This window comes from Argopecten irradians, chromosome 5 (assembly GCF_041381155.1).
Source record: "Argopecten irradians isolate NY chromosome 5, Ai_NY, whole genome shotgun sequence".
NCBI classification, from domain to species: Eukaryota; Metazoa; Mollusca; class Bivalvia; order Pectinida; family Pectinidae; genus Argopecten; species Argopecten irradians.
This window is the reverse complement of record NC_091138.1, coordinates 33614789-33630179: the sequence shown is the minus strand read 5'-3', so window position 1 is coordinate 33630179 and position 15391 is coordinate 33614789. Positions and strand designations below refer to the sequence as shown.

The 15391-nt window shown below is 38.9% G+C and overlaps 1 protein-coding gene across 2 annotated transcripts; it reads right to left on the bottom strand.

Annotated features, from left to right (window-relative positions):
• Positions 1-1397: 1397 nt before the first annotated feature.
• Positions 1398-15295, bottom strand: LOC138323605 (peroxisomal 2,4-dienoyl-CoA reductase [(3E)-enoyl-CoA-producing]-like). Of its 2 annotated transcripts, XM_069268324.1 has the most exons (9): positions 15129-15295; positions 13377-13445; positions 11896-12013; positions 11610-11679; positions 10340-10464; positions 9870-9963; positions 5832-5936; positions 3345-3587; positions 2292-2431 (listed from the first exon to the last, which is right to left on the bottom strand). In XM_069268324.1, exons 1-8 carry the CDS (start codon positions 15200-15202, stop codon positions 3373-3375), a joined length of 870 nt encoding a protein of 289 aa, XP_069124425.1. In that variant the 5' UTR covers positions 15203-15295; the 3' UTR covers positions 2292-2431; positions 3345-3372. The 2 variants fall into 2 exon arrangements, with proteins under 2 accessions (XP_069124426.1, XP_069124425.1); XM_069268325.1 differs by lacking the exon at positions 3345-3587 and having other exon boundaries at positions 1398-2431; positions 15129-15294.
• Between the last annotated feature and the right edge of the window lie 96 nt (positions 15296-15391).

The following is a 15391-nucleotide window of genomic DNA, read 5'->3' as shown; positions in this document are numbered from 1 at the left end:
CTAACAACACCAACTATATGCAAAATTTTCTGCATAATTTGTGATAACTGTGGAGATTCATTTCGCTGTTTTACTGTCTGGCGCAGTAATATTCAACTCCCGAGCGGTAGTTAGGACGACGGCGAGAAACATAAAACGACCTGCGTGATGAAAATTAACATTTTATTTATTTTAATTAAATTTCTCAGAAGATGATGATGAGTGTAGCATTAACAGTAAGTTAATAACTTTTGCGACTCTACAAAAATTATCGATATCGTTTTACATTCCCATTTTGATGATTAATAGCCGTTTCGGAAATGTAGTGTGCCTTAACCATTAGCACGAAAATGTTCAACCAACAGTATACATATATATATATACTATAATATATGTATGTATACTGTTAGTTAAAAAAATCGTGCCAGTTCCCTGTGACCAGTAGCCCTATTCCGTTATACTTTTACAGCAACTTTATACCATAATCTGCAAGCCCCTGTGGTTTGTCCTGTTGTTCTGTGACTATGGTCTCGCATCTATTGAGCAATTTTAACTCTGTTCCTAACTTCTGATACGGGGATGGTAAGAATTGAAGTTCAGACATTGGTCTGTGTAGGTCTTTTTCTTATATGTACCAATCCTTTTAACTAATGCACCATCTTCTTTTTTAACTAAAATGATGTATAGGAAAGACAGTTAATTGGGTGCTTTTTCACAAGTGAATTTGATGCAATTACTAGCTTTGATGTTGATGATGCAGACGACAGCTGTTTTATGGCCCTTTCTTGACAACCTCTATCTAGTACATCATCCACGAACCGTTTCCATAGTTTGGCTTGCATTCTAGGGGTGTTATGGCTATTGCTTCTTGTTCCATGTGTTACTACCACTGTCGTTATATCCATTCTTCCTGGACTATGTCATAGTAAAACTGAAGGCTCTGTGAGTGACAACAGATGTCAGATAGTTTGATCCTTTGATGTACATAATACGGTACACTTATGACTTTAAAGACAGACATCGCTCTTTTTAATCTTCGAAGCCTCTGTAGATCTGTGATTGGTCAGTTCATTTCTCCTGAATGCCTTCAGTTTTACAATGACATAGTCAAGAGGTGGATATAACGACTGAGATAGTAACCCCCTGGAATATGGAGGACAATGTAAAGTGAATGATTGTTTTTGAACATTAGTTCTTTTTATAGTTTCTATGATATTTGTACATGTATATTGTTGTACACAGAGAACCATTTATATTCAACCTTTATTGAAATTAGATTGTCCATGCACGTTTTAAAAAAGGCAATATCTAATCTAAAATATGTTTCAATAAAAAATTCCTCTTAGTGATTCTCTCTACCATGATATCCATATTATAACTATAGTATAAATACGATACTATATATTATAAACCAACAATTATCATTTCAAAAATCACTTTATTCATTAATAATAACAACCTATTTATCACAGTCTGTACACATGATATTTGTCACCTCTCTCACATCGAAATTACACAAGTTTTATTTTGTACACATCTCATGGATAATGAGCTGTAGCACACAATATTTGGTATGTTCACATAACTGATTGTACCAATAATGACATAAATCGTTGCATCCAATGATTTTATTGCTCTAAGTGAATATGTTACATTCAAATGATTGTCATTTATTACAACCTATGATTGATACAGTAATCAAAATGTATGGAATGTGTATAATGTACAAAATAATTAGCACCATTTACCGGAAGTTCTGTAGTATAAACACAGTGGACAGGATTGAGTTTGGAGTCAGGCAGTGGTTTTTAGGGGTATGGTAATGGGGAGTAGGGATTTTGGGCAGGGAGGAGAGAATAGTGGTCGATCATCATGAACTGAAGGAATGGGGTGGTGGGCTGTGGGAGGACTCAGGGTTGAGGATATTGAGACAATTAACAGTTGCCTGGGGAAAAAGTAGTATTGGAGATGACAGATGGTTGTGCTGTAAGGGTGTAGGGGATAATACAAGGATGGCGGGTCAGAATCAGAGATCATAGTAACCGAAGGAGATAGTATCAATGATACTCTGTTATTTGTTTCCTCTTTCACATCAATTTTTTGGTTATATATGTTAGACAAAAAGGCCATTTTTTCAGCACTTTATCCACATCAGTATTAAAGGCTTGTCCTTCACAATTCCATAGCTCTGTAAAGTTCATTCACTACCATAAACTGAAGCCTTGCACTTATTGAGTTTAAAGCTGTGATTTCCTCTCCATCAATTTCTTTGTTTGGTAATAGCTGTTGCCGTTTGTAAGCCAATGGCCGCCGTCAGCGATGATGGTTGTTCCTGTAACTAGCTGGGCTGCGTCACTAACTGTATAGAGAACAGTGTTACCTATATCCTCACGCTTCCCCATTCTCTGTATTGGTATAGACTTGACAAAGTTTTCATTTACTCTCCCGCCATCTGTAAGTAAAATCAAACATTTAAGTTACTGTTGTGAAACCCTATATGTTATACAAACTTAGAATGAATATTTTTAATGCCCTTATTTTACCATCCAGGATGAGAATCCAAAATTGAGTTGCCTTTTATGATCCACGCAACAGTGGCAGGTTGCATATTTTTTCACCTTTTGATATGAAATTGATAAAAAAAAACAACCAAAAAACATTCAATGCAATCAATACTATACCTCCCTTTTTTACATACCAATATATGCATTTGTAACATTTACAACAAAAGGGAGATAATTCAGAAAACAAGGAAGGTAGAATTTGATCTATTTAAGTGTTTGTGTTTTACTAGAAAAGGACATCTTGGTTAATATCACCAATTTTTCTTAGACAAAATGCTTAGTCAGACCAAACCAAATAAAAACAACCCAAATCCACAATGCCGTCAGCTCCATAACACAACACTGCTCAAACGAAATACCATTTATCAATTATTTCAAACATTTCTACGTGCTTGGCCTACTACGTTTATCATCAACACATCCTCCCTTTTAATGAAAGAAGATCTAAATAAAGCATGTCACAAAGTTAAAATCTTTCCTCCCAGTCTATATTCAGCAATTTATGTAGGATTTTTTAAGTCGAGTCCAGAATAGAGAAATACATATAGAGGTTTTTCAAGATTTAAGTGAGTCCAATAGGAAAATCATGAGTCCAAGAAATCACTGTAAGCAAACTTTCTTTTGTGGCTACTAAATTTCACAACTTCGCACGTCTTAACTTTTGCATAATCAAGACTTCTATGATTATTTCTCGATAAAGTTTGGTAAATATCTAGTGATGAGACAAACTTTCTTTAATAAATGTTGATGAAACTGAGGCCTAATATTATCCACAACAGACACCACAGTCAGAGTTCTTACATGTTCAAGGCAGACTAGAAATATAGGTCTACATCATCGACTTCTTCTTCATCAGTTGCTGCATCTGGTGATAACTATTAGAGGAAGAAAGCCAGTCGCCACCATCAGCTATGATTGTTGTCCCCGTGACTAGCTGGGCGGCATCACTAACTACATACAGTACTGTATTACCGATATCCTCCCTCGTCCCCAGCCTCTGTACAGGTATACCCTTCAAATAGCTGTCATCAATACTCTCACCACCTGTAACACATACAGGTGTAAATCAACCAAGGGCCATAACTCCATATATTATCGCGCTTCAATTTAAAGAAGGAGAATTTCCTCAATCAAAATAAATTCTTTTCTTCCAATATTAGTCATAGCACCATCTCCAACAAATAAATATCCTCTCTTGTTGATATTCTAACCACTAGAAACACATACAGGTACTATTCAACCAAGGGCAATAACTCCATGAATTAAAGATTTCTTCTTGGTTACAATATCATCCATCAATCTGGATGATTATGAGTATTTGATGGAAAATTTCTTCAAATCCACAACCCGATATATTATCAAGCTGTTAATAAATGGAGAACTACCTCAATCCAAACAAGAGGCCCATGGGCCTTAACGGTCACCTGATATTTGATAAAAATTAGTTATGTCATTTACTAGCCAACTGATGTCTTTTGTTCACAAAATAGGAACATACATCTAATAGGTCTACATACAAAGTTTCATTAAGCTAGCCTTGGTGTATAGTATTTCAAATTATCGTGTCCACAAGGTTCAATAACTGTTTATGCAAAGGGCAATAACTCCATAATTAATTTAGAGAAGGATCAAGCCGATTTTCAAACTCATCCGAGGTCTTTCCAATGTTAGTCTACACACAAAGTTTGAATTAAGCTGGGTGCATATTTACTTAAGTTATTGGGTTCACAAAGTCCAATCATAATTATTAGTGGAAAGGGCAATAACTCATTCAATTACAGTCGAATCAGGCCATTTCGAACTTGTCCGAGATCTTTGAAATTTTAGTCTAAATACAAAGTTTCATAAAGCCGAGTGCATTTTTACCACGTCTTCATATTCACAATATCCAATAATAATTATTTTTGCAAAGGACAATAACTCTGTATGTTACATTCGCATCACACTGATTTTTGAACTTGTCTGAGATCTTTCCAATGTTAGTCTACATACAAAGTTTCATTAAGCTCAGTTTATATTTACTTAAGTTATGCTGTTCACAAGGTCCAGTAATGATCATTAGTGCAAAGGGCAATAACTCCGTAAATTACCATCGAATCATGCTGATTTTCATACTAGTCCAAGATCTTTCCAATGTTAGTCTACATACAAATTTTCATAAAGCTCAATGCATATTTACTTAAGTTAACGTGTTCAAAATGTCAAAAATAATTATAAGTGCAAAGGGAATAACTCCGTAAATTACTGTTTGATAAAGCTGATTTTCGAACTTATCCAAGGTATTGATTTTCCAACTTATCCAAGATATTTCGAATGTTACTCTACAAACCTTTCCTCAAATGTTTATCAATAACACCATCTCCATCAGGTAAGACAGAAATCAACAAGGGCAGTAACTCATCACCATCAAGTAAGACAGAACAACTCATCTCCATCAAGTAAGACAGAAATCAAAATGGGCAGTAACTCATCTCTGTCAGGTAAGACACAAATCAACAAGAGCAGTAACTCCATATCAGGAGGCGTGCTAGACACAGCTCAAGGTGTAATTTCCTCAATCAAAAGAAAAACTAACATCCAGACAATGATAGCTATACAACAAAGACTCAATGGAACAAAGCACAGGTTTATAAAGGGCAATAACTCTGTATGAAGTGAGAAAAAAGTCACAGCATCAACTTGATATTTCCCTCATTCTTAAAAAAAAGTTAGCAATTTAAAACTTTACAACATAATTGCTATTAATGAACAAAGGGCAGTAACTCATTTAAAAGTTGGAATTAAGACACAGCAACTTCAATCCAGGAAAAACTTTACTCCAAAAATGTCTCTAATTCAATGTTTGGCTACATAGCCTTCTTATAGGAACTGTTTGATATGCATGTATCACAAAAGATGCTGTAGAATTGGACTCATGTAGTTAAAACCGAAAACAAAGTGAAAAACAATGTAGACAGCTATAACTCAACCTTAAAAAAATTGATTCCTCTTTATACAGTCAAACATGGTTATTACAAACCTCTATGGACCAACAAAATCACTGCTTTATAAACATAGTTTTTTATACGCTTATCACAAACATATTATAGGAATCTTGAGGGGGAATAAAAACTACCATGTTATAACCATGAATGTGTTATAAGTATGTTCGTTATAAACATGTTTTATTGTGCCTTGAAAAACTTACATATAAAAATTTTGTAGCTGTAGGTTTAGAAGTCAAGATATGCTCCAATGGATGAAGCACATATTGAACAAAGGGCCATAACTCTATAAAATCTAACATACCAAGCCGTCTCATGCCCTCGGTATTCTCTATTGGTCCTGGTGCCACACACATGACCCTCACACCGTCCATACCCCACTCCACCGCCATGTGCTTGGTCATCGTCTCTGTAAAAAATATATAACCTTGTTATTTGATTTTTAATATGGTTTAAAACCTTTCCCTCTTCCTTTTACGATTAATACTTACTTTTGAACAGCTAATTAGCTGCCTCATCCCTTCATTTAACTTACTCCTTACTCCTTACTCCATTACAGAATTCTTCATTGAATCAGCTGGCCCCACCCCAAGCTCTGCCTGACAGCCTCCTTCTCTCTGGTCTATTCCCTTATTGGACCATAGAATTCTTACCTATAGCAGCCTTTGCTTACCACTTAACCAGTTACCATTAATTCCTTTGTTTCAGTTCTGTATTAAAGGTAACTAAGCTTTTGCTGCCTTAATTGTCCACATTCATTAAACCATCGTTTACTTACCTATAGCCATTCATTACTGATCCCCTAACCCAACACCTTCCTTTACTGTACCATTCATATCTAACCTCATCTGTATTTTCTCCGTTTCCTTGGTTACTTACCTAAAGCTGTCATAGCTGCCCTAGTCCCCAATCAAACCCTCTACCTCTCTTTCCTTGATTTTAAGTAACCTACCTATAGCTGATCCGGTCTTACCCTTTCCCCCACCCCAAATCTCACCTTACTCTATTCCCCAGCCCACTCTCACCCTTCCCTAGTCCCCAACCCAACCCTCTCCTTCTCTTTCATACATTTGATGTAACATAACTACAGCTGCCTTAACTGAGCCAGACTGGGCCTGCAGTACCTGACCATTACTTACTTACCTATAGCTGCCTTAGCTGAGCCAGCGTGTGCCTGGAGTACCTGACCATTAGTTATTTACCAATAGCTGCCTTAGCTGAGCCAGCGTGTACCTGGAGTACCTGACCATTAGTTACTTTCCTATAGTTGCCTTACCTGAGCCAGCGTGTGCCTGGAGTACCGGACCATTAGTTACTTACCTATAGCTGCCTTAGCTGAGCCAGCGTGTGCCTGGAGTACCTGACCATTAGTTACTTACCTATAGCTGCCTTAGCTGAGCCAGCGTGGGCCTGGAGTACCTGACCATTAGTTACTTGCCTATAGCTGCCTTAGCTGAGCCAGCGTGGACCTGAAGTACCTGACAATCAGTTACTTACCTATAGCTGCCTTAGCTGAGCCAGCGTGGGCCTTGAGTACCTGACAATTAGTTACTTACCTATAGCTGCCTTAGCTGAGCCAGTGTGGGCCTGGAGTACCTGACCATTAGTTACTTACCTATAGCTGCCTTAGCTGAGCCAGTGTGGGCCTGGAGTACCTGACCATTAGTTACTTACCTATAGCTGCCTTAGCTGAGCCAGTGTGGGCTTGGAGTACCTTACCATTAGGTACTTACCTATAGCTGCCTTAGCTGAGCCAGCGTGGGCCTTGAGTACCTGACAATTAGTTACTTACCTACAGCTGCCTTAGCTGTGCCAGTGTGGGCCTTGAGTACCTGACAATTAGTTACTTTCCTATAGCTGCCTTAGCTGAGCCAGTGTGGACCTGGAGTACCTGACAATTAGTTACTTACCTATAGCTGCCTTAGCTGAGCCAGTGTGGGCCTGGAGTACCTGACCATTAGTTACTTACCTATAGCTGCCTTAGCTGAGCCAGCGTGGGCCTGGAGTACCTGACAATTAGTTACTTACCTATAGCTGCCTTAGCTGAGCCAGTGTGGGCCTGGAGTACCTGACCATTAGTTACTTACCTATAGCTGCCTTAGCTGAGCCAGCGAGGACCTGAAGTACCTCACCACTAGTTACTTACCTATAGCTGCCTTAGCTGAGCCAGTGTGGGTTTGGAGTACCTGACCATTAGTTACTTACCTATAGCTGCCTTAGCTGAGCCAGAGTGGGCCTTGAGTACCTGACAATAAGTTACTTACCTACAGCTGGCTTAGATGAGCCAGCGTGGGCCTGGAGTACCTGACCATTAGTTACTTACCTATAGCTGCCTTAGCTGAGCCAATGTGGGCCTGGAGTACCTGACCATTAGTTACTTACCTATAGCTGCCTTAGCTGAGTCAGCGTGGGCCTGGAGTACCTGACCATTAGTTACTTACCTGTAGCTGCCTTAGCTGAGCCAGCGTGGACCTGAAGTACCTGACCATTAGTTACTTACCTATAGCTGCCTTAGCTGAGCCAGCGTGGGCCTGGAGTACCTGACCATTAGTTACTTACCTATAGCTGCCTTAGCTGAGCCAGTTTGGGCTTGGAGTACCTGACCATTAGTTACTTACCTATAGCTGCCTTAGCTGAGCCAGCGTGGGCCTTGAGTACCTGACAATTAGTTACTTACCTATAGCTGCCTTAGCTGAGCCAGCGTGGGCCTGGAGTACCTGACCATTAGTTACTTACCTATAGCTGCCTTAGCTGAGCCAGTGTGGGCCTGGAGTACCTGACCATTAGTTACTTACCTATAGCTGCCTTAGCTGAGCCAGTGTGGGCCTGGAGTACCTGACAATCAGTTACTTACCTATAGCTGCCTTAGCTGAGCCAGCGTGAGCCTGGAGTACCTGACCATTAGTTACTTACCTATAGCTGCCTTAGCTGAGCCAGTGTGGGCCTGGAGTACCTGACCATTAGTTACTTACCTATAGCTGCCTTAGCTGAGCCAGCGTGGACCTGAAGTACCTGACCATTAGTTACTTACCTATAGCTGCCTTAGCTGAGCCAGTGTGGGCTTGGAGTACCTGACCATTAGTTACTTACCTATAGCTGCCTTAGCTGAGCCAGCGTGGGCCTTGAGTACCTGACAATTAGTTACTTACCTACAGCTGCCTTAGCTGAGCCAGTGTGGGCCTTGAGTACCTGACAATTAGTTACATTCCTATAGCTGCCTTAGCTGAGCCAGCATGAGCCTGGAGTACCTGACCATAAGTTACTTACCTATAGCTGTCTTAGCTGAGCAAGCGTGGACCTGAAGTACCTGACCATTAGTTACTTACCTATATAGCTGAGCCAGCGTGTGCCTGGAGTACCTGACCATTAATTACTTACCTATAGCTGCCTTAGCTGAGCCAGCTGGACCTGGAGTACCTGACCATTAGTTACTTACCTATAACTGCCTTAGCTGAGCCAGCGTGGGCCTAGAGTACCTGACCATTAGTTACTTACCTATAGCTGTCTTAGCTGAGCCAGCGTGGACCTGGAGTACCTGACCATTAGTTACTTACCTATAGCTGCCTTAGCTGAGCCAGTTTGGGCCTTGAGTACCTGACAATTAGTTACTTTCCTATAGCTGCCTTAGCTGAGCCAGTTTGGGCTTGGAGTACCTGACCATTAGTTACTTACCTATAGCTGCCTTAGCTGAGTCAGTGTGGGCCTTGAGTACCTGACAATTAGTTACTTACCTATAGCTGCCTTAGCTGAGCCAGTGTGGGCCTTGAGTACCTGACAATTAGTTACTTACCTATAGCTGCCTTAGCTGAGCCAGCATGAGCCTGGAGTACCTGACCATTAGTTACTTACCTATAGCTGTCTTAGCTGAGCCAGCGTGAGCCTGGAGTACCTGACCATTAGTTACTTACCTATAGCTGCCTTAGCTGAGCCAGCGTAGGCCTTGAGTACCTGACCATTAGTTACTTACCTATAGCTGCCTTAGCTGAGCCAGCGTAGGCCTTGAGTACCTGACCATTAGTTACTTACCTATAGCTGTCTTAGCTGAGCCAGCGTGAGCCTGGAGTACCTGACCATTAGTTACTAACCTATAGCTGCCTTAGCTGAGCCAGCGTAGGCCTTGAGTACCTGACCATTAGTTACTTACCTATAGCTGCCTTAGCTGAGCCAGCGTAGGCCTTGAGTACCTGACCATTAATTACTTACCTATAGCTGCCTTTAGCTTACCTATAGCTGCCTTAGCTGAGCCAGCGTAGGCCTTGAGTACCTGACCATTAGTTACTTACCTATAGCTGCCTTAGCTGAGCCAGCGTGGGCCTGAAGTACCTGACCATTAGTTACTTACCTATAGCTGCCTTAGCTGAGCCAGCGTGGACCTGAAGTACCTGACCACGTAATTGTAGTGTTGCGGTGATGTTCACTATTACTCCACCATGATTCTACAGAAAATATGATAACAATAAAAAGAATCAAGCTTAGTACATGTATGTGTATTGTGAATAATGACCTAATGAATAGGATATTTCTATATCATAAAGAGTGCATGTATAATGATTTAGGATGCATGAAAGCACATGGTTACTTCCATTGTACCGTGGACAGAAATTTCTGTGGTTTACAATCGATACAGTAATATGAAAACATACATTTCCTTGTATTTATATATTTTATGGTTTCATAGCAACCACAAAAACATTTCCACACATTTTTTTAATTTCATTTAATATGAAATGAATGTTATTTTGATTATCCTCTTAAAATCATTAGCATTCTTTTCAGTCAAAATGAAAAATACAAATAAATGTCAATAATTACCTTCATGTACTTCTCGTAGATGACCTTACTGACATAAAATGTGCCGTGAGCATCAATTTCCATCACAGTTTTGAAAGCATTAAATGATAGGCCAGATATAGGAGATAGGAAGTTTCCAGCAGCACCTGAAATAATATTGTTTATATCAGCAATGACAACCAACAGTCAAACCTGTCAATAAAGACCACCCAAGGGACCCAGCAAAAATGGTCTTTATAGCTAAGTTGTCTTTACAGATAGGGAAAATGGTGTTGAAATTGACCATTAAGAACTAAAAAAAGTGGTCTTATCAAGCAGGTGGTCTTTATGCAGAGGTGGTCGTGTAAGGCAGTTTTAACTGTAATGGATTGGTTCAATCATAAATATATTTATAGATACACGTATATTGCAATTTGTTTTACATCACTGAAATTTAAATCTTTTGTTTTATGACCAAATTTTCTTTACTTGTAAAATAAAATGGCTACCAGGTTTACAGTATAACATTCCACAACAACTGATGCTAGTCCAAATTATTCTGCAGTTCTAGAGGAAAGAGGAGAGAAGAGGACAAAATGTAGCAGCTAAACTGGGGTTCCTCTCTTCTCCAGGTCTTTGTCCCCAAAAACACAACAACTTGCATATTTTCCCTAAGCATATTCCCAATGCTTAAAACAAGGGTTAATTGTAACAGGAAAGAAAATGTAGCGGCCAGACTAGGGCTCCTGATCATGAATACTAGATGGATGTTCTACCAATTGAGCTACCTTGTCACTGATGATCGGCCCAGTTCCGCTACACTCCTCCCTCCTTTCTCAGTCATTGTCCTTACAAGAAGACATACAAGAAACTTATAGCCATTAACAAGAGATCCCCAGAGGGATCTTGGCTACCACCAAAGAATGATCTACATCTGACAATGGAAAGAGGGATCTTTTCTTTGCTTTTCAAACTATTACAACATATTACAAATGAAATTTGAGACAAAGTCCTTCAGCACTTTCTGAGAAATAGCGGTAACAAACTTCAATTATCAAAATACAAGATGGCGTCCTGACGGCCATCTTATTCATCGATCAGTACGAAAATGCAATTTGCACAACTAGGGCCTTAGGGGTACCTGAGTGTGAAATTCAGACAGATACCTTCAGTACTTTCTGAGAAATAGCAGTAACAAGAATAGTTAACAGACGGACCACATACGAAAGGCCATTTGAATAGCCTACCATCTGATAATGCTGGGCTAAAAATCTACCCAGTCCACAACACTTTATTGAAAACATGTACATACCATTAATTAGGTAGTCTATTCTGCCAAACTCTGAAAGGGCCATGTCAGCAGCTTTTATGATGGTTTCGGGCTGTAAGGAAAAAAATCCAAAAATATAACACACCTAATTTGTTTGGATTTTTGTGTTTTATCAGCTATGCTTGACTGTACATGTGACAGACTTGGTAAAGACAAATTTCAGAGTTCATGAAGGAAAACCACTTACACATGGTAAATAATGGACAATTTTTGGCCAGAAAACAGAACAGTGGAAAACAAAATAATGAAACAATGTCTTAATACCCACCTTTCTAACATCCATCTGTACAGGGATACATTTCCGACCTGTGGCCCGGGACAATGTCTCGGCCGATTCCTTCAGTTTGTCAATCTTACGACTACATATCACGGTATCACACTGGTGTCTGAAACAGGAGATATGCTAAATGTTAGTCCACATTTAACAAGTGGTATTTTCTTTTTCAAATTACTATTATGAATATGTCATGATAATAATTGATTATGTAATCATTCTATCAAAAAATAATTCTGATGTGACAGGAGCAGTAAGAAGCAGCCCAAAGTAGGGTACCACACTTTCAAATCTACCCGTTAGATGGATAATCAACCAAAATGAGTGATATATGAGTGATTTGAGATAGTAAAATGACATGGTTTGAGGATGATTATTCCACCTTCTTATGATTAGGTCAAAAAAAAATATATGTCTGTTTAGGGTTACATTGGCAAACAAGAGATCCCAGAGGGATCTTGGCGCCCATCAAAGAATGATCTATGTCTGACAATGGAAAGAGATATCTTTTCCCTGTTTTTCAAACTTTTCCAAACATATGAAATTTAAGACAGATCGCTTCATTACTTTCTGAGAAACAGCTGTGAAATCCAAGATGGCCGCCGGTTGGCCATCTTGTTGACCGATTAGTCCCAAAGGTACTATGCACAACTAAATCTCAAGGGGAACCTATGCATCGAATATGAGAGATATCCCTTAAGTAATTTCTGACAAATAGCGATAACTATCAAAATTCAAGATGGCAGCTGATTGGCCATCTTGTTGACCAATTGGTCCCAAAATGCAGTATGCACAACACGGGCCCAAGGGGAACCTAAATATGAAATTTGAGAAAGATCCCTTCAGTACTTTCTGAGAAACAGCAGTAACAAACTTTAACTATCAAAATCCAAGATGGCCGCCTGGCAGCCACCTTGTTGACGGATCAGTCCTAAAAATTCAATATGCACAACTAGGGGCCAGTTTCTGAGAAATAGTGGTAACAAAAGTTGTTAACGGACGACAGAAGGACCACAGACCCCGGACCACGGATGAATGGCGATGTAATTAATAAATAGCCCACCATCTGATGACGGTGGGCTAAAAAAATAGGGGTCGGTAAGTCTGGAGAATTTTTTTTAGTGTCTTTCACTCTTTATAATGGCCAGAACCGGAGTCTGAGATCGAAATCCCGACTTTTAATTTTTTTCGTTCATAGAAAAGTGGAAAAAAAATTAAAAGACGGGGGTAAAAAATAAGGGTCGGTCGGGTAACCCTAAACAGACATATTATTTTTTTGGTCTTATATTGTATTTTTGGAGGAACTGTATGATGTCACAAAAACCAATATCTCAAACAGTCGTATTGATCTACTATCTCGGCCGCCGCTGAGCACTGAACCAACCACTTTTACAAAAACAAGTTAGACAACAGATGTGAAGTATTCAATTAAGAGTTGCATAAAATTTTCTAAATGAGCAAAAAATTCAGCTTACCTCATAAAAACCTCAGCAATAGTGAAGCATATTCCTGTCCCTCCTCCTGTGATGAAGGCAACTTTCCCCCTAAAACAAAACAAATACTGCATTAATTTATAAAAGGTAAACATGGAACAGAAATCTGCTTTAACATTTACAAAAACACAACAACTACATGTATGTAGAATGTTTCGGGAGAGCTTAGGAAAGTACAGTCTGAATTTCTTCTAACCTTAACACCAGAAAGAAGACCATTGGACTACACTACAAGGTTTACATTATTCTCAGGTTCCTACATTTTGCTAAGTATAATTTGTCTTTGACCTACCTAATACATGTATTTCATGCACCATGCAGTAGCAAACAAAATTTTATTTAAACTATTCTGTACAATGTATTTTACCCATTAAGTGTTCTTGTCCCTATGAGTGCCCATACCCCCTCATACCCCAACCCCCTAGCTAACTTTATAAGCGTAGGATTGCTATCAGGGGGGGGGGGTGTTAGAATTATTTATTAAATGCAAATTAAAAATAGGAATAACATACAGTTTCTTATGCTGTGTTTCTTTGTGTCTGACTTTTGTAAAAAAATCTTTTTAAAGAGGTCTTAATCTGGTCCTATTTAGCACACATCCTCAATTTTTTAAATGCCTTGGGTGCTTATTGGGCAAATTATAGTAAGAAAAAAAAACAAATCACCTTAATATTTCAATGTCTCTTTGATAATAGAGACATTTGAAAAATTGAGCAGACATATATGTCTGTTTCATTAGCTCAAAATTGTTAACGCTAAAAACCCTCAGAGCCAATTCAGGGAACAGGGTCAAAAGGGGTCAATTTTACTGTTTTCAAAATTTTACCAATAGTTAGGCTGACACTCAGGAAGCATGATGGAGAGAAGGGAGGAAACAAAATGATCAATTAGGCTTATTTTATGTAAGTTACTCTCTATATAAGACCCTTTGTGGACCTGAGCAGCAGGACCAAAATAGGTCAATTAGCTATTTTCATACATTGGACTGATTTCATTGGATTGGTTCCATCCCTGTGGGGTCACATGATTCATTCAAAATATTTCCTGAATAAGATACTTATCTATAACTGCTTGTTTTTGGAACTTGTGAATATACCGATTTACCTGATATAGGAGTGTTTTGTATTATATTATTTACCCAGTTAATCAGGTGGTACAGGCCCTTTGGACCTCTTGTATAGCATGTTAAATTGAAAGCAAAGTCAGTGATAATATAATTAGAAATATGAAGCATTAGAGTTTGTCATATACAAAGGCTAGATGTATTTGATTAGCATCACAGAGCTGCATAGATAAGACCTTTACTAGTAAATACATGTAACTGAAATGGTCAGTATCTGGGACATGCAAGCAATCATTTTTGACTATGAACCAGTCATTATCTAGAACGTCCCATTTCTTGACCTAAAAAGAATGGCTTAATTTTGTTGCATGCCATGCAACATTTGACAACACTAAATGTTATTTTTCATTTTGACTATGAACCAGTCATTATCTAGAACGTCCCATTTCTTGACCTAAAAATAATGGCTTCATTTTGCTGCATGCCATGCAACTATTGACAACACTAAATGTTTTTATTTCCATTTCTTTCTTTTGTTCACTGACAAGATGACCCCTGACACCTAGTCGGTCAACAGATCAACCGATAGGCACTATTTCAGTGCCTTTTAAAAACTGGTTAGATTAGAACAAAATTTAGTACTACATGTATGTAGCATTGAACATACTTACTTGAGTAAATCAGGCCTAAAGATGTACTTGTAATCTTTGATGCATTCCTCGACGTAGGACGGTTTCTGAGACATGGCTACTGTATCTGAAGGTCTGGACCGGTAAAAGGTAGAAGCAGACTATGGACTGTGTCAGTTGGACGACTATTTACACGGAAGTGATCCAAACACGTGCTTCCGGTTCAGGACTGAGGGTAAACGCCCACTTATTTCCCGCGCATTTCCAAATGGAACTGCTTCGTCCTTAGGTATTTAGCACGCTGG

Coding starts and splice junctions, on each gene's coding strand:
- LOC138323605 (XM_069268324.1), bottom strand. CDS start 15,202: ATGTCTCAGAAACCGTCCTACGTCGAGGAATGCATCAAAGATTACAAG. Junction 11,680..11,895: donor TACAGATGGATGTTAGAAAG/GTGGGTATTAAG, acceptor TTTTCCTTACAG/CCCGAAACCATCATAAAAGC. Junction 9,964..10,339: donor TCTACGAGAAGTACATGAAG/GTAATTATTGAC, acceptor TATTTTCTGTAG/AATCATGGTGGAGTAATAGT.